Here is a 25,486-nt window from a genome sequence, read left to right as displayed (position 1 = left end):
AGAGCCTTGGTGTGTGCTTTTAAAACCTGCCTGTAAACAGATCAAGGTGCCCCAGTAGACACAGGCTTGGGTTCTCCTGCAGAGTTTGGGAGGGAGGTGGCTTTTAAAGCAGCCAGAAATGACAAAACCAAGTGACTGTTTTTGCTGGCAGAGGGTGTCTTAGCTGCCCTGGGCTCTGCCATCTCAGCAGCTCATGCTGAGAGGCCTCTTTGAAGAGCGGTTAAATCCCCATTGAATAACTCATTGGTTGACCCACAGGTTGTGGAATAATTCACTTTTCCTGCCCAAGGTGCATCACCAGTGGATGAGTTCCTGGTTCATAAAGCCTTGTGAGTGGAGGCACCTGGAGGCCAGAGGCACTTTGTCCCCTGACTCCTCTGGGATGGAGTTGGCCTCTCAGATGTGTGAGGAGCAGAGGTGAATGTGAAGATCTTCCTGCGTGAGGCACCTTCATATTAAAGCAGAAGAAGGCTTTTAAAAGATGTGGCAGTTCTTCCCCTTGCTTAGCCTGACATGGGGGTGGCTGTGTTCAGTTTGGGAGTGAAGGACCACTGGAGCTTCCTGGAATGGAGGAGGATGTTGGTGACCTGGAGCCTGACAGGAGCAGGTGAGGTGACACTTAGGGATGGCTTTTTTAACCCCCTCTTCCTAACCTGAGAGAATCCAGAAGTTTCACTTCAGTCCATTTTGCTGAAGTTTCCATTTTACTGAAGCTTCCAACGCCTGAACAAACAGGTTTTTCCCAGTCTCTCCTGAGGAGCTCTGGCCACTCCTGGCTGTCCTGTTCTGGGCTCCTGCTCCCCCTTTGAAAAGCAGGAACCTGTGAGAACGAAACCAGGAGTGAAAACAGCAGCTTTTCTGTTCCTGCAGAGCTGTGGTGGTTTGTCTAATAACGAGCCCTGTTCAGGTAAGGGCTGGGAAGTTAAATGAAGGAGCTGTGGGTTTGGAGAGTTCCAAAATGTCACGACCTGAAAGGATTTTGGCAGGACTTCTGTATTTTTTGGTCCCCTCATGAGTTGAGGCCTCCACTCTTATCACAGATGTATTCAGGAGTCCATCCTGTCCACACAGAAACAGGGTCGATTCATACCAAGTTACACTGTTTTGTTACCACGTTTCCAATGCAAATAAAGAGAATGACAAAAATGGCTTCAAGGACGAGTGTTTGGGTGAGAAGTTCGAGCAGGGCCAACATTTGCATGGGCAACATTTCTCATCACTCATTTGCTTGACATCCTGTCTTCACGCTGCCACGGGATGTAAATCCCAGGACATGCATATTCATCAGCTGCTGCACAGCTCCCAGCTGCTCAGGGTTTGAGTCACTTTATTAAACAGCTTTCTCAATTACAGGTGGAGAGAAGTGAATTGTCCAGAGTTGCCTGGGGCTCATTTCTTAAAGCTCAGGAGTTTGGGGGGGAGGGGGGAGGAGAAGTGACTCAGAAGAGCCAGTGCTGCTGTCACCCTGCAGTGGGTGGTGGTGGAAAAACCTTCAGGAGAGAGAGAAGTGGGAAATGGGAATGGTTCTCTCTCAGCCTTATGCTTCTTACTCGGCCTGCTCCACCCTTTGTCCCAGCTGGGGAGGGTTTGCTAAGTCTCTGTTGCTCCCCACGACTCTCCTGATGAGGAACTTGGTGTTTTCCAACCTCTTAGACTTGACGCTGGTGTCTTGGGCCTGTGGGTTGTCCCAGTGCTCCACTTTCCCTCCTTCCACAGGCTGTGATTCTGTTTAGCACAGGAACTGGTGGCCCTGTCACCTTCCACCCTTTGCAATCTCTTCCCCGTAGCAGGTGATGGGTTAGCTTGAAAACAGAAAAACCTTCTGGAGCTGGGGAAAAGCTTGTGCTTAAAAAGCTCCTCCTGCCTTTTCCAGCTGTTTTCCCGTGCTCCCTAAGAGCCTTCCCTGCTTGCATCCCACAACCCTTTCAGCTTTTTTATTCCACAGCATTCAAAAAATCCAGCCAAGTGCAGGCAGCAAAAAGCAGGCAGTGTGAGAGGGTGAAACGTTTTGGCTGCTGGATGCCCTTGGCCTTGGTGGCTTCTTGTGGGAATGTGCTGCTCCTGAAGCACGTGGCTGGGGTGTCTAGGGAGTGTTTCAGGGCTCCAGGTCTGTGTGAAAGTGCTGCAGATGGTGGCTCTTCAGGCCATGCTCCTTGGGGACACCTAGGACTGAGGGCTGCCCAGGGGAAGTGATGCAGCTGGTGGAAGATGCTCCGTGAAGGTGGATTTAACTGCAGAGGCTGGGAGGTGAGGGCTGGCCTTGGGGGAGTGAGCAGGGACTGAGGCACACCAGGTTGGAACTGACTGGGGTGGGTGGGAGGGAAGGGGGGACAGCACCCAGGCACCTTCACCAGGCAGCCCCTGCTCCAGGGCAGCACCACAGTGGGACACCTGCACAGGGAGGGGGATGCTGTGGTCCCCTTCCCACCACCATCCCAGGAAGACCTTAGAGCACCTTCCAGGGCCTGAAGGGGCTCCAGGAAAGCTGGGGAGGGGCTTGGGACAAGGGCAGGGAGGGAGAGGACAAGGGGGATGGATTAAAACTGGAAGAGGGAGATTGAGGTGAGACATGAGGAGGAAATTCTTTGGTGTGAGGGTGGTGAGAGCCTGGCCCAGGTTGCCCAGGGAAGCTGTGGCTGCCCCATCCCTGGCAGTGTTGAAGGGCAGGTTGGATGGGGCTTGGAGCAGCCTGGGCTGGTGGGAGGTGTCCCTGCCCATGCAGGGGGTTGGGACTGGATGACCTTGAAGGTCCCTTCCAACCCAAACCTATCTGGGATTCTATGATCCCTCTCCTCAGTGGCCTCCCCCAGCAGCCCAGGGCTTCCAGCTGCCCCTTGTACCTTGTCACCAGGGGTATGAGGAAGATGCTCAGCCCTGTGTGAAGACTGGCTATGGTCCAGCTCAGGTGGTTTCACTCCAGCTGGGGGTTGGAGTGAAAGGAGGGAGGTCCAGGCCATGCTGCACAGACATCTCCTGAGCTACCCAGTGCTCACCTGCTCGAGGCAGAGCTGCTGGTGCTGCTGAGGAGCCCCTGAGCCCTTCCTGGCAGGGACAGTCCCTGCCCAGAGCTGTTCAGCCGATGCTCCCACACGGAGGAGAGGACAGATCCTCTTTTTGGTTCTGCTTTCAGTTCTGCTCTGCAGAGCCCCCCTGGGACCTGGTGTCGATGGGCCCGTGACTCCCCAGAACCACCAACCCCACCAAGGTGCCTTAGTCACCATGTCCTGCAAACCCTCTGGCATCTTACCCTCCACTGCTGCACCCAGGGCAGGACATAAAACCAGAATGCAGGAAGGAATAACCTGAGAGGTGAGACCCTGTACTCTGGAAATGTGTGAGATGGCTGTGAAGGGAAAGGAGCAGGGTGGAAAAGCAGGGGCTGTGGGAAGGACCTTGTTCCAGCTGGTCACCTGTGGCCGGGGAGGGATGCCAGCCATCCCTGGTGGCTCTTCAACACAGCTGCTATGATCAGTTCCTAGGAGACTTTCAGTCATGACAGACCTTGGGAAAGCTGTCCCCCTCCCTGCCCTGCCAGCTTCCCACCATGGCCACTTCCCCCTCGGTGTGTGCTGAGTTCACCCCTGGCACTTGGTGCTGGATCTGCTCCCTCCACCTCTCCAGAACAGTTCCTGGCTCCAAGGAAAGTACTGGTGACAGTGACCCAGCAGGCAGCAGAGGTGGGGTTTGCAGAGGCTGTCACTGTGGCAGAGGGAACCCCAGCACCCTGCAAAGTGGGTTTTTTGGTGCTGTACATCTTGCTGCCCTCTGGGCTGGATGGCAGAAGAGAGCGACAGCGAGAGACGACACTGGGATGCAAAGCTGATCCTTGGGGGGCAAGACCCTTTCTCACCCGGGCTGGGCTGGCACGGGGGGATCTGCAGGGCACAGTCTGTCGTGAAGGAGCCCCTCCTGGCTCCCTGAGGGGCTGTGGGGCAGTTGGCTGGTGTCCCACCTGTGTGAAAAACCCAACGTGGGACAGAAAGGTGGCTGGGCCTGAGGGGGCACCCTGGGTGAAAGCCCTGCCCACCCACATGGCACTGCTGGTCCCTTGGGATAAGGGCTTTGGGGCAGCCTGCAGACACTCATCCTTCACTTCTTCTATCAAACCTGTGCTTCCTTTTCTCTCCTCCTGTACAGAACCCCACGCTCTGCCCCGGGGTGGACTTTCCCACCCGTTTTTGACTCCTGTTTGAAAGCCCCACGTGTCTGGCTGGGCAAGGGCTGAGGGAGGGATGTAGGGAAGGATGGTGCCCTCCTGGTGCCATCTCCGGGGGCCAGTGGCTCTGTGCTGAATGCTCTGGGAAGAGCCCAACCCGTGCTGAGCAACCCGGGAATGGCCAAGGGACTGTCACCTCCACGGCCACCCCCTCCCTGCCTGGCAGCACCTCCCGGGCTCTGCTGCCCCGAGAGGGAAAGAGAAGCTTCTAATGAAGCCGAAGCCAATGTAGCTCGAGCTCTGCATAAATCAGAGCTTTTAAAACATTAACTGGAAGGGACGAGCTCTGCGAAAGGCGTGTGACCGTGCCGGGAGCTGCTGCTGGGTGCTGCACTGCCCCTCCTGCTGCCACCTTTCTCTGGTGCTCCCTTTCCTGCTTGGAAGCAGCCCTCATCCATCCAGCCCTCCTTCTCCTGCCCCTGCCTTCCCCCCAGCCCCAGGAAATGCCCCTAAGGGGCTGGGGGGAAGGCAGAGGCTGTGCTGGCTTCTGTCCTGGGGAAGTGGGAAGTGACACTGGCGACCACCGTGGTCCTGATGGAGGCAAGCACCTGCCCAAGCCTCCCGGTGGTTCTCCAGCCCCTGCTGGGTGCCCATCACCTCCCTATCCCTGGCCAAGCACGGGATCACCTCAAAAACTCTTTCCTCTTGGCAGGCTGTGAGCTCAGCAGGCCCTGGGGCCAACGGGGAGGAGGATGCTCTCCTGGGGGGCATGCAGACCCCAGACCACGGAGGATCTCTGGATGAGGCTGAGGAGCCACTGGAGACTTGGTGTGCAGGTAACCTCCTCATTGAGGTTCTCACCTTCTGCCCCACCAGCCCCTCGGCTGCAGCACAGGCAGGCAGAGCAGCCCAGGCTGCTGACACGGCACCTTCTGCCCCTGTGAACCTTGGCTGCTGCTCCAGAGGGGTTCTGGGTGATTGAAAACATCCCGGCAGGGCTTTCTGAGGAGGGGAGAAGTGCTGAGCAGGGGAAAAATGGAGCCAGGGTCTCCCCCTGGGAAGGACCAGGCTCGGCACTGCCAGAGCATCCCTCTGCCCCAGCTGGGTGCCAGGGCATGGAAGCCCTTGGTTGTGGGATAAATCCTCCCCGGGGAGCTGGGATACATCCTCCCGGGAGAGTTGGGATACATCCTTCCCGGGGAGCTGGGATACATTCTCCCGGGGAGCTGGGATAAATCCTCCCGGGACAGTTGGGATAAATCCTCCCGGGAGACGTGGGATCCATCCTTCCCGGGGAGTTGAGATACATCCTCCCAGGAGAGTTGGGATAAATCCTCCCTGGAGAGTTGGGATAAATCCTCCCTGGAGAGTTGGGATACATCCTCCCGGGGAGCTGGGATACATCCTCCCGGGAGAGCTGGGATCCATCCTTCCCGGAGCATCCCCTCCCAGCCCTTCCCCCAGGAGCAGAAGGCAAGCCCTCCCTTCCTCTGCAGCCAGAGGAGCTGCAAACCCTGGTTGGAAACGTTTCCAACCGCAGAGCCGCAGCTTTTTTCAGAGAGAAATGCACCTCCAGAAAAAGATAAGAGCGACTTCCCAGCTTGATGGCAAATATCTTTGCCCCAACCAGAGCAGCCCTGCCAAGGCTGGAGCTGCTGGCGGAGCGTTTTTCCAGGCAGCCGCAGGGAGATTTTCTTCCAGACGGGATTTGTGTCGCTGTGCAATCTGATCGGGAGAGGGCAGCTCATCTCCGCTGGGAGCTGCTGCTGCTTCTCCCCCAGCCTGCAAGCCCTGCTGGGTTTTTGGTCCCTCCTGGTGGCTGTTGGAGATTTCCCCCTTTAATTCTGACTCGGCCGGGTTGCAAAGCCCAGCTCTTCTCTGCTGACCTGTCCCCACAGATGTGTGGAACTTAGGAAAACGAAGTAAAACCCCAGTAATTCCCCCCAGCTGCTGATCCCACCCCAAAATATGAGGACCTCGTAAGCCTTGGGTAGCAGAGAACCCAGATTGTCTCAGGCAGACACACCTTGGTGTGCCTGGGCTGGTGCTGGCCGTGTTTGGAGCAGAATAGGTGATGGGAGGGAGGCAGGAATTTCCATAACCCCTCTCTCAGCTGTGCTAAAAAATCCCCCCAACCCACCTTTGGAGCTGGATCTCCAGCCAGGTGAGGAGGCAGCCAGGGAGGGCTGCACCTGAAGGAGGTGGGGATGGATGTTGCCCTCAAGGTGCTCACTGTTGGGAGGGCAAGAAGTCCTTGGGATTTTTTTTTCTGCCTTCTTTCCTTTACTCATCTTGGCAGGTGGAAGGAGAGCTGTGGTCTGACAGGGAAGCAGCCCCCCTGGGGGTCCAGGCAGGAGGTGGCAGGTTCATGGGGGGGGGGGGGGGGTATTTCCCTGCTCGTGGGGAAGCAGAGGGCTGAGGCTTGAGGAGGTGTCTCCAGCTGTGCCCGTGTTTGCTCTCCCTCAGGGTGCTGTGGTGGGACTTTTTGGCCAGCTGGGATTTAGGCTGCTCTGTGCCTGCACCCTGGGACCCCCCTCTTCACCCTGGGGGTGTCACCACAGCCACCCAGGTTGGCCAGAAAGCACCCACCGTGGCTGCTGCAGGGTCCCACTGCCCTCTGGTACCTTTGCTCTGCCCTCCCAGTTATTTAGGGCTGTATTTTAAGCTCAGAGACACAGACCTATCAAACCAGTCGTTATTTTAAAGAGCAAAGAGATGAGTTCCTGCAAAGCCCAGCTGTTCTGCACCCACCCATTTTCCCTCCAGCATCCTCACCCAGGAGTGTGTGCCCCCTGTGCCTAGTTAAAAATGGGTGCTGGGCTCTGCTTCTTGCCCTGTGAAAAGGGGTAAGCAAGATTTCCAGCTAGGAATTTCCTTTCTCAGGTAGGTTCCTGAGGGATGTCACCATCTATACCTACCTCTCTGTGGTGAGCTGGAGTGCTGTGGGTGGCTGGTCCTGAAGGATCAGCCCGTGCTCCTGGGAGAGGAAAGGCTACTTTATCTTTTTGAGCCAATAAAGAGGTGTGAGAGGGCTGGAAGGGAGGGGAAGAACTGGCAGCACCTCTGTGGTTTTCAGCATATTAAGATGTCACCATGTTTGGATTCTTTTGTATTATTTATTTCAAAAAAAAGAAAAGCAAGTGAGGCATGAATAACAAATGGAGCAACGTGCAGCTGACTTCAAGGGACAGCTGATTTCCCTGGGGCTTGCTCCACACTGTGTACATTAAAATCTGGGCTGCTCTGACAGCTCAGGGACCTGAGGAGAGCTGCTGGGAAAGTGGGTGCTTAGGGCAGAGCCTGGCTGAGCTCCTGCTCCTGAATTTGACCAGGATTTCTTCTTCAATGCTTTGATTCCCCTCCCCTGACAGCCAGGCCTTGGGCTGCCTGTTGTGTGTTTGCTGGTGGCACAAGGAGAACATGGAGCATCTGATGGGAAGGTGAGGCTGCTGGTGGGAGGGAGGTCCAGTGGAAAACCTAGCTTTGTTTTTCTCTTTTTTATTTGAAACATGAGAAGCAAACCTCAGGGGTTAGCTGCAAGGCTTCTCATAAATGGTGTTTTTCCACCTTGCTGGGGGATATTCAGTGCTGGCCTCCTGCAGACCACCCATGGGTGGGCACAGGGGCAGCACATGGATGGTGGGATCAACACCCTGAGAGAAGCAGCAGAGGAGAGGGGAAGGGAGGTGGGAGAGGTTTTTTCTTCCACCACCTTCAAGTACATTGGAAAAAATGCATCTCCCACCACCCCCTGCCCCCCTTGGAGCCTCAGCCTGCCAGCACAAGGAATTACAGCCAGGTCCAAACTTTCTGGAACCTCTTGACTTTCCATCACTCGTGCACCCCTACTCCAGTGGACATGTTGCTTCATGGGAAGCTGGCATGAGTCTGTACCCTTCACCTTCTTCTGTTTATTTTTATCCTCCCTGCTTAGGTTGCAATGCAAGACCTGCTGCCACTCATCTCAGAGCCGTACAGAGGGGTGCTGGTTTGAAGCGGGGTGTCCAAGGTGGTGGCAGCATCTTGGTGCCTTGGAAGAGAGCTCCATCACCCTCATTTGCTGTGTGGATGGTGGCTGCTTGTGCCTGGGCTCTCCTGGGGCTGAGCAAAGCAGGTTCAGGCACAGTGACCACCACCCAGAAGTGCATTTCCCTGGGGTGGCAGGAACCCTGCTTTCTCAGACAACGAAGCCAACCACCTCGTTCCTGCTTTCTTCCTTACTGAGTCATTCCTGAGCTTGTTCCGGTAACTTTGCTCGTGCCACTGACTAATTTCTCTTTAACTCTCTCCCTTTTCAACCGGAAAAACTGGATCCACCTGGCTTGGCATGGCTTGCGTTTTCTTGTGCGGGGTTTGTTTTGTGTGTTGGGTTTTTTTCCCCCCCCCAGTCCTGAGCTTACGGTGGCAGGGTGTGATTAGGGCTTGTTCCGAAGGTAGGGACACTCCACTGGAGGAGGGGGTGGCGGTGGAGTTGTACCCCAACCCCGCGCGGCCTCGACCTTCCCGGGGCGGGATTCGAACCCGCGGCCAGACCCGAACCCTCAGCGGGACTCGAACCCGCGGCCCGAAGGGGCCAGGGGGCGGAGCCAGGGGGCGTGGGCGTGGCCAGCGGACCCGCCCCGCTCGGTCTCGCCTGACGGCAGCTGCAAAGCACTTTTTCAGCAGCCGCAAGTGAGGTGAGTGGCAGCCCCGCGGCGCGGGGGGGAGGGGGCCGGGACCCCCCCCCAGACACACACCCCCGCATCTCCCCGCCCCACCCGGTGCCCCCCGGGGCCCAGCGGCGAGGCCGCGGCTCCTCTTCCCCCTGGGGTGGGGGTTGGTGGCTGCCCCAACTCGCTGGCCGGCCCGGGCAGGGCGGGCTGGGGTGGTTGTTGTTGTTGTGGGGGGGCGGCGGGGCCGTGAGGCGGGGAGGGGGCCTGGCTGCTGGGGGGGGGGGGGCCCTGTCTGCTTGGGGGGGGCTAGCTGCTGAGGGGGCCTGGCTGCTTGGGGGGGGGGCCTGGCTGCTTGGGGGGGGGCCTGGCTGGTTGGGGAGGCCTGGCTGGTTGGGGGACCTGGCTGCTGAGGGGGGGGCCTGGGGGCTGAGGGGGGGGGGGGGTCTGGCTGCTGAGGGGGCCTGGCTGGTTGGGGGGACCTGGCTGCTGGAGGGCGATCCTGGCTTGTTGGGGGGGCCTGGCCGTGCTCTCCTCTCAGCCGGGCTTTGGGGGCTCCGCTCTGACTTGGCGCTGCCCCCCAAGGGGGGTGGTGAGGGTGGTGGGGACCCCCTCGGGGGGGTTTGTCCCGGGCGTGGGCTGCCAGCTTCCCTGCTTCCCTCCCTCCCTCCCTCCCTCCCTGCTTCCCTGCTTCCCTCCCTCCCTCCCTCCCTCCCTGCTTCCCTCCCTGCTGCCCCCAGAGGTCCGGCGCAGCCACCGGGTGACCTGCCGTGCCAGCCCCGCGGCCTCCGCGCTACCTGAGCCAATGCTAGATCTGGAGGTGGTGCCCGAGCGGTCTCTGGGGAACGAGCAATGGGAGTTCACCTTGGGTAAGTGTCTGGCCTTCCTCCTCCCCCCCACCCCGAGCCCTCCTGGCTGCCCCGTGTGTGTGTGTTTGTGTGTGTGTGAGAGGGGGGTGACTGAGGTCCCCTCGGGATCCCTGTGCTCACAAAGCTTCCCCCGTGGCTTTCAGGGAGCTGAGAGAGAGTCAGAGCTCACCTTTATCACTCAAATACTCACGTAGGAGCTCTAAGGATTTCCTTGTAATGTACAGTCTAGTCTTTAACATCTGCATGCTGGGTTGTGCTTTGTTGATCAGCTTGTATCCTTTCCTCTGCCTGTTCACCTTGTTCTGCCTGGCCTTGCCATCTTAGACTGGTAGTTTTTTAAGATCTGACATTTATCTGGATGTGCCTCAGGTGATAACAGCAGCATCTTCAACTCTGCACTCAGCACAGATGCTGTGCTTTCCTGTACAAATCCTTCCTAAATACCACTTGAGTTTCACAGTTCCTTTGTGTTGCTGCTGTGTTGCAACATTAGAGTGGAGAAATCCAACTTCAGAGAGGTTTTCTTGGGGTTAGATTATTTCTCCCCTCCCCAATGCCTGACTTCTCCATCTCTCTGAGAGGTCCCTCCTTACCAGCCATTGCTCTGTTTACTGCAATAAGAACTTTCCCTCAGCTGATGGAAATTTGGCTGGTGCTCAGCACAAAGCACTTAAATGGGCAGTTGGAACTCAGATGGTGTGGGTTCTTCAGATGACCTGTGTTTTCAAGCAGATCTTGGTAGCCCTTAAAGCTCTCAGAAAACACTGTAGTTGCTGTGTTTTTGTTGGAGGTGCCAGCATGGGACTCTTTTCAGGGTTTTCTCTTTACTCTTGCCCTCAAGCAGAGTTAAGGGCAGTAGTAGCTTGGCTGGTGTAAACAGGGCCTTGTGTGGTAGCCCTCTGAAGCTGCCAGAACCTGAGGGACACTTGTGGTGTTGTCACCTGTGTCAGCAGGGGGGACAGACTGTTCCTTAAAACCCTGTTACACAGCTGGTGTGAACTTGGTGGCCCCAAAGGTGTTGGTGCAAAGTCCTGTGTGGGCTGGTTTCAGAGTCAAGTACAGCTCGATGGGCACAGGGAGCCTCAGAATGGCTTTTGGAGGCTATTTATAGCACCTTGGGTCCCACCCTTGGGAATCTGGGTGATCTCCTTTTGCTGCCAATAGGTTACTGTGCTCTCCCAGCTCTGCCTGACCTTCTGCCATCCTTTGGTGCCTGTTTTACCTCAGAACAAATAAAATCTCCCATTATATACCCTCAGCATCTTCACAAACACACAGTATCAGCTTCCCCCCTCCTCTCCTTATAAAAATAAAGGGAAGAAATTATTACCATGTTCCCAAGAAGCCCATTTGGGCAGTCCCATGGTTAAGATGATGTCCTGTCTCTCTCTGTGTGTACACACACACACACATGGATGTGAGAGGGAGGAAACTCAGCTGTAATTCTTGGAGTAAACATAGCTACCACGTGATGAGCCTAATATATAATTAGCATGACCTGCTGGTATAGAGCAGGAGGCTGCCTAGGTATTAAGATACTTAACTTTGTCCTGTGTTAGCAATCATGAAAACTGTCCCTTGTGACAAAGCTGGTTTAGCTGTGTTAGCAAGGTTGGAGGTGCTGGTGTAAACGGGAACCTGGTGGCCAGTGTTACTCCACTTGGTGTTTGTTTGCATCTGCTCTTAGCAGGGTGAGTGGCAGTATTCCTGAACTTCTGCTGACTCCCAGGGTTGTGCCCACAATGGGGATGACTGAGGGGAAATGCCAGGAAAACTTTTTCCATGAGTTCTGGGATTCTCTTTCTGGCTCCAGCGTTGACTCACGATGTGACCAGAACATAAAAAATTTAACCAAGGCTGAGTTTTGTGTTCAGTTGGGTACCTGGGACACTGCACCTCTTGGGCTACATTCCTGCTCTTTTCAAGGAGAACAATTAAATCCTTATTCTGTAGTAGCTGTAGCTGTATTATTAGTGCTGGAGATGTATAATTTTTAAGGCATACTTACATTTCTTTTGCATTTCATACTTTCTTTTCCTACTAGATTTCACTGTATTTAATGTCTTACAAATCATCTTTCCTTGGATTTTCTTGTGTTCTTCTCTTGTAACTTTCATCTACACCCCCTCCTCTTCAAGACACATGGTCTGGGCATAGATGAACATGTCAAGCCTGGTTGTTCATGACCTGCATAGGTGAGAGGAAGAGCTGGTGGCACTTGTGTTTCTCCAGCATTTAGGAAAGGGAGAAGTCCAGGATAGGACAGTCCTAGTGCTGGTCTTTGTAGGCATTTTTAGCCATGGTCTGCTGTGCTGGGAACCATGTTTGCTTCCCCCCTGACTGCTGAGCAGGGGAAAAAGAATTCTTTGTTTTCCTCCTTGAGTGCAAAGGCTGAGGAGTGGTGAGGAAAAGGGGATGGGGCGTGTGCGTGACAAGGGTGGAGAAAAAGAGCCCAGTGTCCTCACTCCTCCTCTGGCTCTCTGCTGAGGGAGACAAAGGGGCAATGCTCCTCCCTCTGTGTGTGTGTGTGTGTGTGTTTGGTTCTGTCCACTGTTCCTGGAGAGCTTGTGTTGCTCCTCCTGGCTTTGCTAGGATGGCAGAGGCTGCTGGATTCCCAGTTGCTGAAGCAAGTGTGTCCGTGTCCATTTGCTCGCGGCTGGGGAAAGCCCGAGCCAGGCAGTCACATGAGCCATCTGTTTGCACACTCCCCAGCCCCAGATTGCATCAGTTTACATCAGGCTACCAACTGAACTTTATCTTTGTCTGCACTTTTTTTAACCACAGGGGTTTTTTTTTCCCCAAAAAACCTTTCCTACTTCAGACACTACCCATCAGTGTACAGATTCTGGCAGTGTGTTCTCTGCCTGTGCTCGAGCCTTTGCCACATTCTTTTTACAAGGGCTCATGGTCTCACCTCTGCAAGTCTCCTAGAGATGCTGACTTTGAAAATGAGGGTTACTCTCTTAAATAATTGTTCCCTTTTTTTGGAATCATAGCTTAGATTGGGTTAAGAAACCCCAAACTTTCACACCAGCATCTTTGATCTTAGCTCCTTGGTATTTACCTTGCTGTTCCATTTTGAAAATGTGATCTAATACAAAATAACTTGTCTTTTTAAAACTCAGCTGCTTAGGCAACTGCTACCTCCTAGATAATAAGAAACAGTGCTGCTTTATGGCGTGGCCCTGTGCATTTTAATTTCATTACAGTTATTCAAATAATAACTGTTCTTTTTTATTTTATATTATCATCTGGTGTAGCTGCAAAAAAATGTGTGCCTAGGATTATGGGCTGATATGAAAAACGATTTCACAGGAAGAGCTGTAGATGAGATTTACAAATTGCCTGTAACTTGATTTTGTGGTTGCAGAAAAGCTGCAATTTATGGGTGCAATAGGCAGGTGGTTAGTGCAACAGTGAAGTGAATATTTCTTTACTCTTTTTTAGTTTTAAGCTGGTTTTATATTTAAAGGGGAGTGTGTGACACATATATATGTATATGGAGAGAGAGAGAAAGGGGGAGCTTTTTCACTTTGTTGCTGTAGATAATGTCTAAAAGGTGCTTTGGAACCTGACGTACAGGCTGAGTTTGAGAGATGTAGCTAGTAAATCAAAATTTCAGTGCCTAAATAAATGTTACCTCAAAAAAAGAATACATCCTTTGGTAAATTTTGACTAATCAAGGCAACTTTCTTAATATTTAAAAACTAGAAATAGAGAACGGGGCAAGGAATGTAAATACAATGTCAGATAACTAATCTAAATTGACTTGCAGCAATTAGTAGGGAAATAAAACTTTCCAATTATGAGCTCATAACCTGTCTTTACAAATGCCTGCTTTGAATGCAGGAGCACGATCACATTTCATTTGGAAAGGCAACAAAGGTTTTGAGTGTGATAAAGGATGAGGTGGTTGTGGTGCTGTTCTTTTCTGCAGAATCAGCTGCTTTGCTCCACTTTCAAAAATTTATAGCTGTAAAGATAAGATATACACTGAAGGGGGGAAAACAAAACCCCACACAACAAAAAAAAGCCCTTTAAATGGTGTTGGAGGGTGACTGACTGTTAAGTGTATTAGTTCAATTAAACCAAATTGTTTAGGTTGGTTTATCTTCTCTGTAAGCTGAGAAGATAAAGTTCCTTCCTTGACACAAACGGAGCTGGATCAGCAGCCACTATGGCCTGTGAGGTCTGAGGAGAATCATTGCTCCCTCCTAGTATTTGTAGCTCTCTGCTTTGACTGCTCAGTGGTTTATCAAGCTCAGTAAAGGCTCTGCCATAAAATGCAGGCCAGGAGCCTGCTCAGTGTGTAGAGGAGTGCTCCAGCCCCTGGCAGGGTTTGGTGCAGGCTACATAATCACTTACTGAACTGTTGACCGCCAAAAGTTGAAAACTTTGTGCCTGGATTATGGAAAGATCTGTGCTTTTTGTGCCTGGACGTTGCTGTTTGACTTTGTGGCTAGAGGTCCTTCTCCTTCCTGTGTGCCTGACAAGCTGGTGGGTAAACAATGACTTTTCTGTTTCACCAACCAGGCCTGTGCTGATACCATGAGTCAAGCAGGCTTGTTTGGTGATTGCATACCTTCCTGCTGCAGTGTTCTGTTTGCTGGTGACTCCTGTGACCTCATCTAGAACCTTTCTGTTGAAAAACACTGCGAGCTGCTCTCCAAAGCTGAAGAAGTGCCATTTTTATTTTCTTGTCATTGACAGGAATGCCCCTGGCTCAGGCTGTAGCAATCCTTCAGAAACACTGTCGCATTATCAAAAACGTCCAGGTTCTCTACAGTGAGCAGGTGAGTAGAGGTTGGTCTGGCCAGGTCTCTCACCTCCTTGTGCCCCAGAATTAAGGTACTGACACCCTGTCATGCTGACATACCTGCTGGATGAACTGGGGAGCTGCCTGAAATTGAATGACACCAAATTCTTGCCACTGCATCAGGGGTGTAGCTTTCAGAGCAGTTTCCCATCAAGTGTAATAACCCTCAGCACAGTGCAGTGATTTAACAGGTTTTGTGTGTGCAGTGGTGGGGTGGTGTTGTTTTACCTCAAAGAAAGGAAGTGTTCTGTAATTAGCTGGGTAATTGAATTCTTAATTGACAATTTTTACATTGTCAAGCATTGCAGGATTTCTGAAGTACTGAATCACATGTTACTTTCTGCCTTTGTGTCTGGTTCAGGGGTGATGAACCCCCTGAAAAGGCTTCCACACTTTCTCTCTGGGTCTGCAATTTTGTCTGCAGAAAGGATGCAAGAATTTTAAAGCAGCTATAGAGGCTTTAATCATTCTCCATAACTGAGCATTGAGTTCCTAATACATTTGATTTCCATCAGAGAGGGGCCTAGAAGTGAAACCTTTCTGCTGGGTCAAAGAAAATGTGTTTATGTGCCCACCTTTACTTGGAAGGAATAGGAGGTGGGACAGAGGTGGCTCTCCAAACCTTTGTTCTGTGAATGCATGTTGATCAGAAGATGATACCCATATGTGGATATCCACATGACAAGATGTTTGCATCAGGAGAAAGGCAAAGTCTTGCTAGGTTATCAGTTTGGCTCAAAATACTGATGGAGGCCTCGTGCATTCACAGAGAACACTGAATGGCTGAGGAGCAGGCTTGGCTCTGGCATGTAGTGCTGGATACATCTTTCATGTAATTAAATGAGTTATCCTTGTTTTGTTTCACATTATGTAGATTTATGGGTTTTCTGATGACTGAATTGCAAACTGAAAATCCAGCTTCTTGTGCTTAATGCATGGGAGCATCTGTCTGGCAGGGAATGCATTCCTTGAGTGTTGTGTGCTTTGGAGGTGGGCTAGTTTTTCTTAGCACAGTGCATTCCAGTATTATTTCTGGATTTGTTTAGACAAATGATGAGGTTCCTGTTGCTTTCAGGTTTGTAGTCACAGAAGGATTAGTGTTCCAGTGCTGGGAAGGAGGGAATACCACAGCTTGGCTTTTCACACCATTGGGGAAGCTACTTTGTGCTTGACCATGTACACTGAATTTTTACTGTGCAGCAGAGGGGAGCTTAAGGGTTTTCTCCCCAGACTGTGATAAATGTAAAGATGTTTCTAACACCTGCATAGTCCAGCAAAATAACAGTTCTCATCCTGATGGAATAGTTGTGCTGCTGATGTTTTTTGCTGTATATTATTTGGATTCAGTGCCAGTATCAGGGTGGTTGTTTCCACATGGCACTCAGGGCCTGCAGTTGGCTGCCTGGCTCTCTCCTCACCCTCGTGCAGAACATCATGCCGTTCATTAGCAGCTAAGCACAAAGAGCTGCTGCTACAGGTCTTAAAAGATTCAAAGCTTTAAAGAAACTTTGCCATGCACGATTTTTATCTAGCTAAATTATACCTGAACAGCCTTTATGTCTTTCCTTTTTGCTTTCTAAACGAATGCCTTTAGCATAGTGATCAAATGTTACTTAAAGTGGTTGCATCTAAAGCAAAAAACCACTCAATTTCTGATCCTGGAACTCCAGCAGTGAGTATTTCCTTTCAAAAATGTCTGCTACAATCAAATGCAATTAGATCTGCCATGGGTGTCTTTTTAACTTGATGTGAATAGGATGCCTAAACTGTGCCAAAAAAGCTTGATGAACCTCTTTCTGTGGCTAAAGAATTTTTACTCCTTTTTGATCAGTGTAAGTGGGCTAATTAATTGCCTTTGTATGTTTTCCCAAGGCTCATCATCTGGATTTGTGTCAGTGGACAATTGTCCAATGATAACAGTTGTTCCTGCAGCTTCATGTAATTAGCAGTGTAACTGCATATCTGAGTTCCTTCCTTCAGGAAGGACTCTCCTATTGCTTCCTGGCCTCATCTTTCATATTTAAAAATCACATGAGAACTGAATTTGTGCCCTTTAAACTTTTTTATTAGGAAATATGCCAGCATAGAACAGCAGCTTTTTGCTGTACTAAATATCAAGTTTTTCTTAGGATGTGGTGGGTTGTGGGTTTTTTTTTCCCCACCCCCTCAAAAGTACTCATAATTCTCATTAATTTTGGAATAACCTTATGAAAATTTTGCTTAAAAAACAGTGAAATGGGCACATCCCATACAGAATATCTATTTAAATCTATATCTTTTAAATGCAATGTGACACATGGGTTTGGGGTTGGTTTTTTTTTTGCTCTATCTCTAGCCTTTCTAATTTAGATGTAGAAGGGATTTAAAAAAAGACCATCAGGATTAAATTAGACCTTTTTATCTCAGGCTCATGGTTGTGCTGCAGTGCTGCTTCAACACAAGTTCACCAGCACTAGTGAAGTATGGGTGGGATGGTGCAAGGTGCTGGGAAGGTTAGAAGACAGATCACTGGTCCTCAAGAAAGATGAGCTTGAAGGGAACCTGCTTCAGGAAAAACTACTGGAGTGATCAAGGAGAATGGGAAATCTGCATCACTGGGGACTGAAAGCCCTGGGGCTTGTTTTGTCCTAGTGATGTCAAGTCTGAAATACATGGTTTGGGAAGGGATGGGAGAGGCATGTGAGAATCACAGTGGTTGGGATTGGAAGGGACCTCTGGAGACCATCTAGTCCAATCCCCCTTCTAGAGCAGGATCCCCTAGAGCAGATTACACAGGAACACATCCAGGTGGGTTTGGAATGTCTTCAGGAATTGAGACTCCACAACCTTTTGGGCAACCTGTCCCAGTGCTCTGTTACCCTCAGAGTAAAGAAGTCTTTTCTTATATTTGAGTTAAACCTCCTGTGTACCAGTTGGTGACCATTGCCCCTTGTTCTGTCACAGAAGCAGGACAATGCTGATGTGAGAATGAAGAGGTGAGAAGTTTAGCATGAAAATTAGACCTCTGACAGTCAAAACACAGACCTTCTCCCAGCAGAGCAAAGGGGAGGGGAACATTTTCAAGACAGCTTATGCTTAACTCCTAAACAGGGCCATTTGGTGTGGCTGATGTCCCATCCCCATTCTGTCTGTTGCTGGATAACTGCTTGGTGCGTTTCCAGGGCAGGAATACTGCTGCCTGTCTTGTCATCCAGCCTTCCTTCTCCTCTGAGGAGACGGGTAGAGGTTTTAGAAGCAGATGTGCTCAGGAGGGTGCAGGATCACACAGCTGACCTGGGGCCAGCTGCCTGTGTACGTGTGGATTGTGCTGGTGCTTCCACGGGGTTGCAGCAGACAGAGGTGAAGCCAGTGGAATGTCTCCTCTTGACTCCACCAGACTGCAGATTAAGCCTTTAGTTGTTATGATTCACAGTAACTAAGGAAACCTAAATTCACAACAGAAGAGTCTGCAGCCTTCCTTCGGAGGCTTGAAAAAGGCTTGTGACACTGAGTTTTGAAGTGGAAAGCTCTCTCACCAGCTCCCTGTCAAGTGTGTTCTGATGTGAGGCGTGGGGAGGTGGGCTGCTGGTTTGTGTGCCAGGAAAGCAGCAGACTGTCCCTGCATGAGATCTCTGATGCTGAACTTGGGATGTTGGATTTTCAAGGTGTTTTTTTGTTGTTTTTTCTTCCCCCACACTTAAAGTAATGGACAACTGCCCTCTGGGAGTTCTTGCAGGGTACAGATCTCACCCAGGCACTTCTCTTTCTTTTCGTGGGGAAAGTGAAGGGTTGAGAGGTTTGGCCAAATGTATTTTCATCATGCTCCTTCATTGAACAAGTGGTTGTTTTTTGTTTTTCCAAAGTAACCAGGTGATACTTACACAATGATCTCTATCTTAACAAAGAAGCCTTGAATTCAAAAGCCTAACAGCTTCTCTTGTTTTTGTTTTACAGTCACCTCTTAGCCATGACCTCATCCTTAACCTGACTCAGGATGGAATCAAACTGCTGTTTGATGCTTTCAATCAGAGACTTAAGGTAATAAAACACCCTTCCTGCAAACAAAATCAGGCAAGCCAGAACCTTGGGATATATTGAGGTTCTTGTAGACATTTAATTTGCCATACATAGTTTGCTCTTGTGATAATGAGCTGCACTTCTTCAGTTTGGAGGTTAAGTCTTTGTTTATAGGGTTAAGACACTTTATCATTGTAGTGGGGACTGTAATAGTGCAGTGGGAGTGTGATGGTCCAGTGTGGTCTCCCTTGCCTGTCTTGTCTCAAGTTGCAGCAGAAGTTGCAAAAGACCATGACTAAAGCTGAGCCTGGGATTTGCACTCTGATGGTTGGTTAATGCAAAACAGCCAGTGCTGTTTTCTGCCCGGGTTGATCCTTTATCTGTGCTGCTGTTTTGTTTTGGAAAGCAAACTCCCTTCCCCTTGTTCTTAGGTTTCAGCTGGGTTAGGTTCACAGAGGCCTTGTGGGGCTTCATGATTTCTCCCTGAGCCCCACGTTCAGGCCTGTTGTGAGCAGCTGCCTCCTGCACTGACTTCAGTTTGTTTTGCATGAGTTTTTATTCTTGAAATCAAAGTCCTCAGCTCAGCTTTTCTGTTTCTGTGCTTTTAGGTGACCAGATGTTGATCTGCCTCTCTTTAGGATGCTTTGTGTAGTTAAGATGTAAAACAAAGGGCAGGCTGCTCACTGCCCTGGGGTGGCATTTGTGCTGGCAAAAAAATCTGTTGTGCAAGTGCTCTGTTTCATCCATACAAAATGGGTGACTGTGGGAGTGTGGAGAGATGAGTAGATCAGTACAAAACTCTGAAAGGCTTTCTTAACTGAAGCATTTAAATACCTATGTGTAACTTCTTAGTTATTCAGGGTGGTCCTTGTGGCAGGACCAGCTGTGCTAAAGAATTACCACTGTGGTTTTCACCTGGTCTGCTGAAGTTGCACTTGGTGTTGACTGGGCTAATTGGGTGAGAGCTTACTGCTCCAACTGCCCTGCTGTTTCACACTTGAAAGCCAAAGTGTGGTTTTCAATGTGATGCTATAAAATACAATACTTACCCTCCAGATAAGTCTGGAATATGGTGCTCACATCCGTGCTTCCAAGTGTTGGAACAGGGGTAGGTGGAACCTTGTTCCCTTTCTCCATATCTCCAATAAAACCAGCAGCAAAACATCACTCTCCAAAATGTCAGCCAGTGCTTTATCAGGAAAGTGACTGTGAGAATGAAGCAGTGTGCTCTCAGCTGAAACTTGAACTTGAAGTCTGTATATATACAATTGGTGAGTAACAGCTCACATTAACAGTTGTTGAAAGTGTGTATTTCTCTAGTAGTAACTCAAAACACCATAGTGCCTTTGATTTGTTTTTTCTTCACATCTCTTTTACATTAACTTTAAAAATACACGTTTTGAGAGCAATTTTTAGCTCAAATTGAGCTCAGATGGGTGGACAACTGAGCAGTTCTTGCCAGATTTCAGTTTGTAATTGCCTTATGGATGTTTCTGTTCATGAGGTCCTTCCTGTAATAACAGGATTTTAATTTTTGTTGAGATTTGGGACTTAACTCAGATTCGTCTGGGAATTTAAGATTTTTCAGAGAAGATCTTGAAAAATCTCCTTCTCAGATGAACATAATCACTTCAAGTGCATGGTTTGCTTACTGATGTTTTCTGGAATGTCTCAATTGTGGGGTGTTTCTGAAGTGCTGTGACAAGTGTATGTCACATCTCTTCATCTCCAAACAGTTTATTGAGAGTCTGGCTTTGTCATTTCAACACCTTGTGTTCTAAGCACTGTGCAAGAGCTTTTCTTCTCACCTTTCTCCACAATGTGTTGTAAAATGTGTTTATAAAAAACCAGAAAACCCAGACTTTTCTGGTATGTGCCTTTTAGGTTTGCCTTTTTTTAAAAAAATAGATCAAAACAATCTCTCCTGTTGTGGTTCAGTGGTCTAGTGATACCTTTTCTTTGTTTGAATTATGAAGAGGGAAGCTGTGTGAGTGCACAGAATGCTGTGAAAACTTCCATTGTAGAAGTTTTCAGAAAGCTTTATGGAAGAAATTCTACAGGGTCAGTTCAGAAGTGAGCAACAGGACTTGTTAAAAAACACTGTAGGTGTAGAGTAAGTAATGCCTGCTTTTAAGATGGCAGGACTGTGTCAGCAGCAGCAGCACTGGAAAAATCAGGAGGCTTTTTTTTCTTTGCTCTATGTGGTGTTGTTTTTAACACATGCTTTTAGATTTGGCTGTGGAAGAGAGATTGAAATACAGGCTACTAAGCAGAAAGACTTGACAGACCCAAAGAAGATGGTGGAGGAGGAAAGCCATAGCAATATTCCCCAAAAGTTTCCTCCCTTTTTTCAGGGAGAGAAGGAAGGTTTGTTCATAGTTTCTGCCACTTTCAGTAGTCAAGCACTGCAGGAGGTGTTGGTGCCTGAGTTTTGAGAGTAGATCCAGGAGCTGGTTCTGAAAACATTACTGTGAGTTTTAGCAACAACTCTCACACTCCATCTGAGGTGGAGAAAGAGTTACACTCCACAGTGTTGTTATTGCTGGTTAGTAGATACCTGAACGTTTTTACAAGTCTTACTCAGTAGCAATTATCAAGAGTGAGTGTGACAAAACATCAGGTTCTAATAATTTAAACCAGCTGCCTTCTGGCTGTGTAGTAAACATGCCACTGAATAGTTCTTGGTCTTCTCAGTTGTTAGTTCCTTTGCACATAGGAGGGTCACGGATCCTTTTGTCAGGGTAGCTTCTGTAGTCTGAAAAACAGATCCTTTTCTAGTGCTATGGCCTGTTGCAGTGTCTCTTTTTCATGACTTTGGTGAGATCCTCCCACTACCTTTACCTTTTGTTAAGTTGTGCTTGTTTCTTCCTCTGCTGTTAGCAAAAGAAATGTTGACATGAATTAGGTCTGAATGAATCAGGGTATTTTTGTGGGGAGCCTCATCTGTGCAACATGCTGCTCCCTGGGCACTGCTCCTTCTTTCTGTTCAGCCCATCCTTCTGTCTTCCATCAGTGCAGTGGGTTTCAGGAGAGTGTCTGGTGCTCACTGATCATTCCAGCAACACTAGAGATGTGTGTTGGGGGGGTGGTTTTCTCTAGTCTCAGAAACATTTTCTGGGCTTGGGGGGAAAGATGTGCAAAGTCACAAAATAAATGTAAAATATTTGCTACGTTCTCATAAAAGTAGCCTTTGTTTTTCTAAGCTGTGCAATAAAGGAAACCTTGACATGGCAAACTGCGTTTGAATTAAAATAGGGAGTAACCAGGTTTTTCCAAGAACCATAATTCAAAGTATATTAAGAAGAAAAAGTTGTTTGCTGCTCTTTATGTTGGTTCTGCCAGAACGTTCATGTGCTACTTGCTTTGTGCTGTCCTTGTTGCTTATATCCAGAAATGTGTGGGCTTTCTGAGCAAACAAAATGCTCCAGACAACTTTCCAACTTTCTATGAGTCAACAGTGTACCAGTAAATGTTGGGTTTCTTGGTTGGTTGGTTTGTTTGTTTATTTTTTTTAATAAATACAGTAGTTTAAGCATTGGCTTTTATTTTTTTTTTATTTTGGGTTATTTGCTGGGCATCTCCCAAAACCAAGACTTCCTTCTTAGCTGGTGATATTTTTAGGCTTTAAAACCACATTTCATAGCAAGCTCCTTGGGGAATTCTGCTTTCTCCTTTAGTTGAAGAGTGAGTCCTTTCTAAATCTGCCAGAGATTTGTTGAAAGATGATACAAAGCAATAGAAAGTACTTTATCTTTTCTTTACAGCAGCGATGATGTGCTCTGTGTATTTTCCTTTTCCTGATGACACAGGAGCACACATGTAGGGTGGAAGAAGCTTGTGTTTGGCCATGGTTACTCACCAGAAATGGTCTGCTTAAAGCCCAGTCCAGCCTGAAGTAACAGACACATAAAAACCATATGAAATCAATCTCAGGTGCAGGTTTGCAGTTGTGTGTTCAGAACACAGGATCCATACCCCATGTTACTCACAGGGAGGGGAGCTCCTTGGAGTATTCAGCAAGGTCTGCAATATTTCATGAATATCAGAACTAGGTATTATGGCTTGCTCTGATGCTCTGTGGAGTGCTCTTCTAGTTATCTGTGAGGCCTGTAGAGATGGGTAGATGTCTATTTATGTAGTATTGAGATGGAATACAATGACTTAACCTTGCTGTGTTCATCTTCTGCTCTAGAAAAGGAGCTGGAAAGTTAGAACAGTGCAGTCAGTGCTAGGACTTGCTGCCCTACACAGGATCATCAGAGCACCCCAAGGAATGGCCTACTGTTTGACATTCATTAGAGGACTCCCTAATTAGCTCACCTTTGCTCTTGCTTTCCTTTTAGCTTCCTTCACTTTGCAGGGACCAAGATGCTGATGTATTAGTGACAAGATGACTTTCTGCAGGTCTGTGCTGTTTAACCTGGAATCTGGAGTTGTTCTTCAGCAGTTGTTTCACAAGTGAAACAAATTGAGTTGTTGGCTCAATTTGGGAGTTTTGTTGCTGTCACTGTCACCCATCCTGGCAGAGTTCTGTTCAGGAGGGGTGTGAGCAGCACTACCTGGTCATGCCTTTTGATGAGAATTTGCTTCTATAATGATTCACAACTCTGTGAGGGATGGTCATATTTCTGTTTCCTGTGTTTCAGGTGATTGAAGTTTATGACTTGACTAAGGTGAAGTTAAAATATTGGTAAGTGATTTTAAGACCTCCCTTGGTTTCTTCTTGGTTACAGTGCCTGGTTTCTCAGTTTTGTAATCCTAAATTCATTTTTTCAGTCATCATTATTAAAAAACAAGAATAACTGTCAAAAAAAGAATGTAGATAATTACCCTTTCTTGAACATACCACTTGGTTAAATTACCAGTTTACCCTTTCCTTCAGTCTTGGAGACTTCTTCCAATTTAAATGTGGTGTTTGCCTTAGTGTTTGTAGCATCCATTCAGTTTTCTGAAGGCAGATTAATTTTGTTTTCTCTTTCAGTGGTGTCCATTTTAACTCTCAGGCAATTGCTCCAACCATAGAACAAATTGATCAGTCATTTGGAGCAACACATCCAGGAGGTAAGCCAAAGTATTGCCAAGAATCAGAAGCACACCTAGGTTGACCAGCCTCATTCTGGGATGTCTTTCCTGTATGTCTGCTGAGTGAAATGTGTAGACACTTGTGTTGCCAGGTGATCTCAAGTCATGCTCCAGAATGGTCACATTCTTAGGGCTGGAATATCATGTCAAATGTGCTCTAAGTTCAATTTTGAGTGAGGCAAAGAGTCATTGGCACAGAATGGTGTGGTCAGATATCATTAATGATCTGTTTTGACCTGCCAGCACGAGCAGATTGTGAGCTGTGTCGTGGATGCTGTTGTTTTTACACATTCTTGTGCACAGTCAGCTCTCAAGTGTCCTGAGGGATGAAGCACACCATGAACATACAGACACCTGAGCTGCTCTCTCTGCAGAGTCAGCCAGGGCTGTTTGCTCAGGCTCTGCACTCTGAGAACGTGGTTATACCCCTGCTAGGACAGGATCAAGTCTGGGCCTGTGTATAACTGGTTTGCATCACCCAGTGTCTCCTTCCTGTTACTGGGAGCACTGGGGGGTGTGAAGCCAGCCTGAATGCAGCATGACCAGAGCCAGGACAAGTTTTGTTGACCTGGCTGAACCTGCTCTGACTCCTGCACAGCTACTTGGCTGTTCACCACCACTGTAGCAGCAAAATATTACCTTTAAGCTCCTTGTTTACAAATGAAAGTGGAGTGTTTATTTCAGGGCTTTGGTAGGTGATGAAAATAAGCCAGTGGTGAAACTTTGAAGAGGATATTTATAATTAAACTGCTCAAGAACCTTCAAGAAATGGAGCCACCGACTGGCATAACAAGAAAGAAGATTAACTCCATGTAGGCAAGATAGCCTTTTGAGAGCATCATTTTCTATTTTTAGCTTAAGCCAGTCCATTTGCAGTAGCCAGACTGATCCCAAATAGGCTGACATTCCTGGTGATGGATGGTGATTGTGGATCCAGTCGTTGTCCCTGTTCTCTGCAGACAGTCTCTTGCACATTCCAAACAGGATTTATTAACACTGGAGGCTTGTGTGGCTAAAGTATTATCATTGCAGCAAAGCCTGCTGTAGCAGATGAGTATCAGGTTGAGAGAAATGAAACTTGGAGGATTTTTAGCTGTAATACTCCAAGGAACAGAATTAAACTTCACTTTGGACGTGATCTTAACATGTCCTCTAGATGGAAACTCTTGAGATCTAGAGTTAGATCTGTTCTGGAAGCAGTATCTGCAAAAGCTTCTGTAGAATGTAGGAAGAGTTAGAGAGGTTCAGTTTCTTTGCCACTTGACAGTTTTTACTCATGCTGTGACAATGGTTTATTTGCAAATACCTAAGAGTTGAAGTGCTTGCAAAATTGTGGTGTTATGAACTACAAAAATACATACCCAGCTGTAAGTATTGCTTATTATAGGAGCAGCATGTTTTATTTCTGCACAGAATTGTATGCAAGCACTTCAAAGCAGAGCTGGGCACCACGTGTCTTCATGCTGAGTTTGCCAGATCTTGTGCCCCTGTCATAGTCAGTTAAAAAAACTTGCACCTTTGCTTCATCTGATGGTAGTTTTTCATAACATCTTGTCATCCAGTGGCTTGTAGAGATGACTGTTTATTAAAATGTTGGCCCCTATTACCATTTCACTCGTGCATTTGCTTATTCACTTTCCTCACTGGAAGTTCCATGTCTTCCGTGATCAGCAGAAGTAATTGCTCTGTGTTCAGCTGCCTGTCATAAAAAGTGGGAACTGTATCATGCCATGCAAGTTTTTGAGAACTCTTCTTTTGTGTTTTCTGAAACAGAAAAGGCAAAAACCCAGCATAGTTTTCAGCATGTGGGAGGGATGATGACGCTGTTTTCATAGCCCACAAAAAATTTGAGCTGGGGTGGGGAGAGAAAGGTGGGAAGAGAGACCTTCCTCTTGATGTGACAAAAGTAGCAAGTGCC

The 25,486-nt window shown here is 48.7% G+C and overlaps 1 protein-coding gene across 3 annotated transcripts in view; it reads left to right on the top strand.

Moving 5' to 3' along the window:
• The first annotated feature begins 8,807 nt into the window (after positions 1 to 8,807).
• The window catches only part of PHAF1 (phagosome assembly factor 1), a 35,415-nt gene continuing 18,736 nt past the window's right edge, over positions 8,808 to 25,486 (top strand). Inside the window, exons 1-6 of one of the 3 annotated variants that reach the window (XM_051629260.1) lie at positions 8,808 to 8,832; positions 9,546 to 9,674; positions 14,385 to 14,467; positions 18,424 to 18,507; positions 23,133 to 23,176; positions 23,468 to 23,547. In XM_051629260.1, the coding sequence (XP_051485220.1) occupies positions 9,611 to 9,674; positions 14,385 to 14,467; positions 18,424 to 18,507; positions 23,133 to 23,176; positions 23,468 to 23,547 (355 nt within the window). In that variant the 5' untranslated portion in view covers positions 8,808 to 8,832; positions 9,546 to 9,610. Of the gene's footprint in view, positions 8,833 to 9,305; positions 9,675 to 14,384; positions 14,468 to 18,423; positions 18,508 to 23,132; positions 23,177 to 23,467; positions 23,548 to 25,486 lie in introns of those variants that run through there. The other 2 variants (XM_051629261.1, XM_051629259.1) reach the window with 2 other exon arrangements.

This window comes from Apus apus, chromosome 11 (assembly GCF_020740795.1).
Source record: "Apus apus isolate bApuApu2 chromosome 11, bApuApu2.pri.cur, whole genome shotgun sequence".
NCBI classification, from domain to species: Eukaryota; Metazoa; Chordata; class Aves; order Apodiformes; family Apodidae; genus Apus; species Apus apus.
Note: the sequence above shows the minus strand (reverse complement) of the source record. Positions and strands in the feature narration are given on the sequence as shown.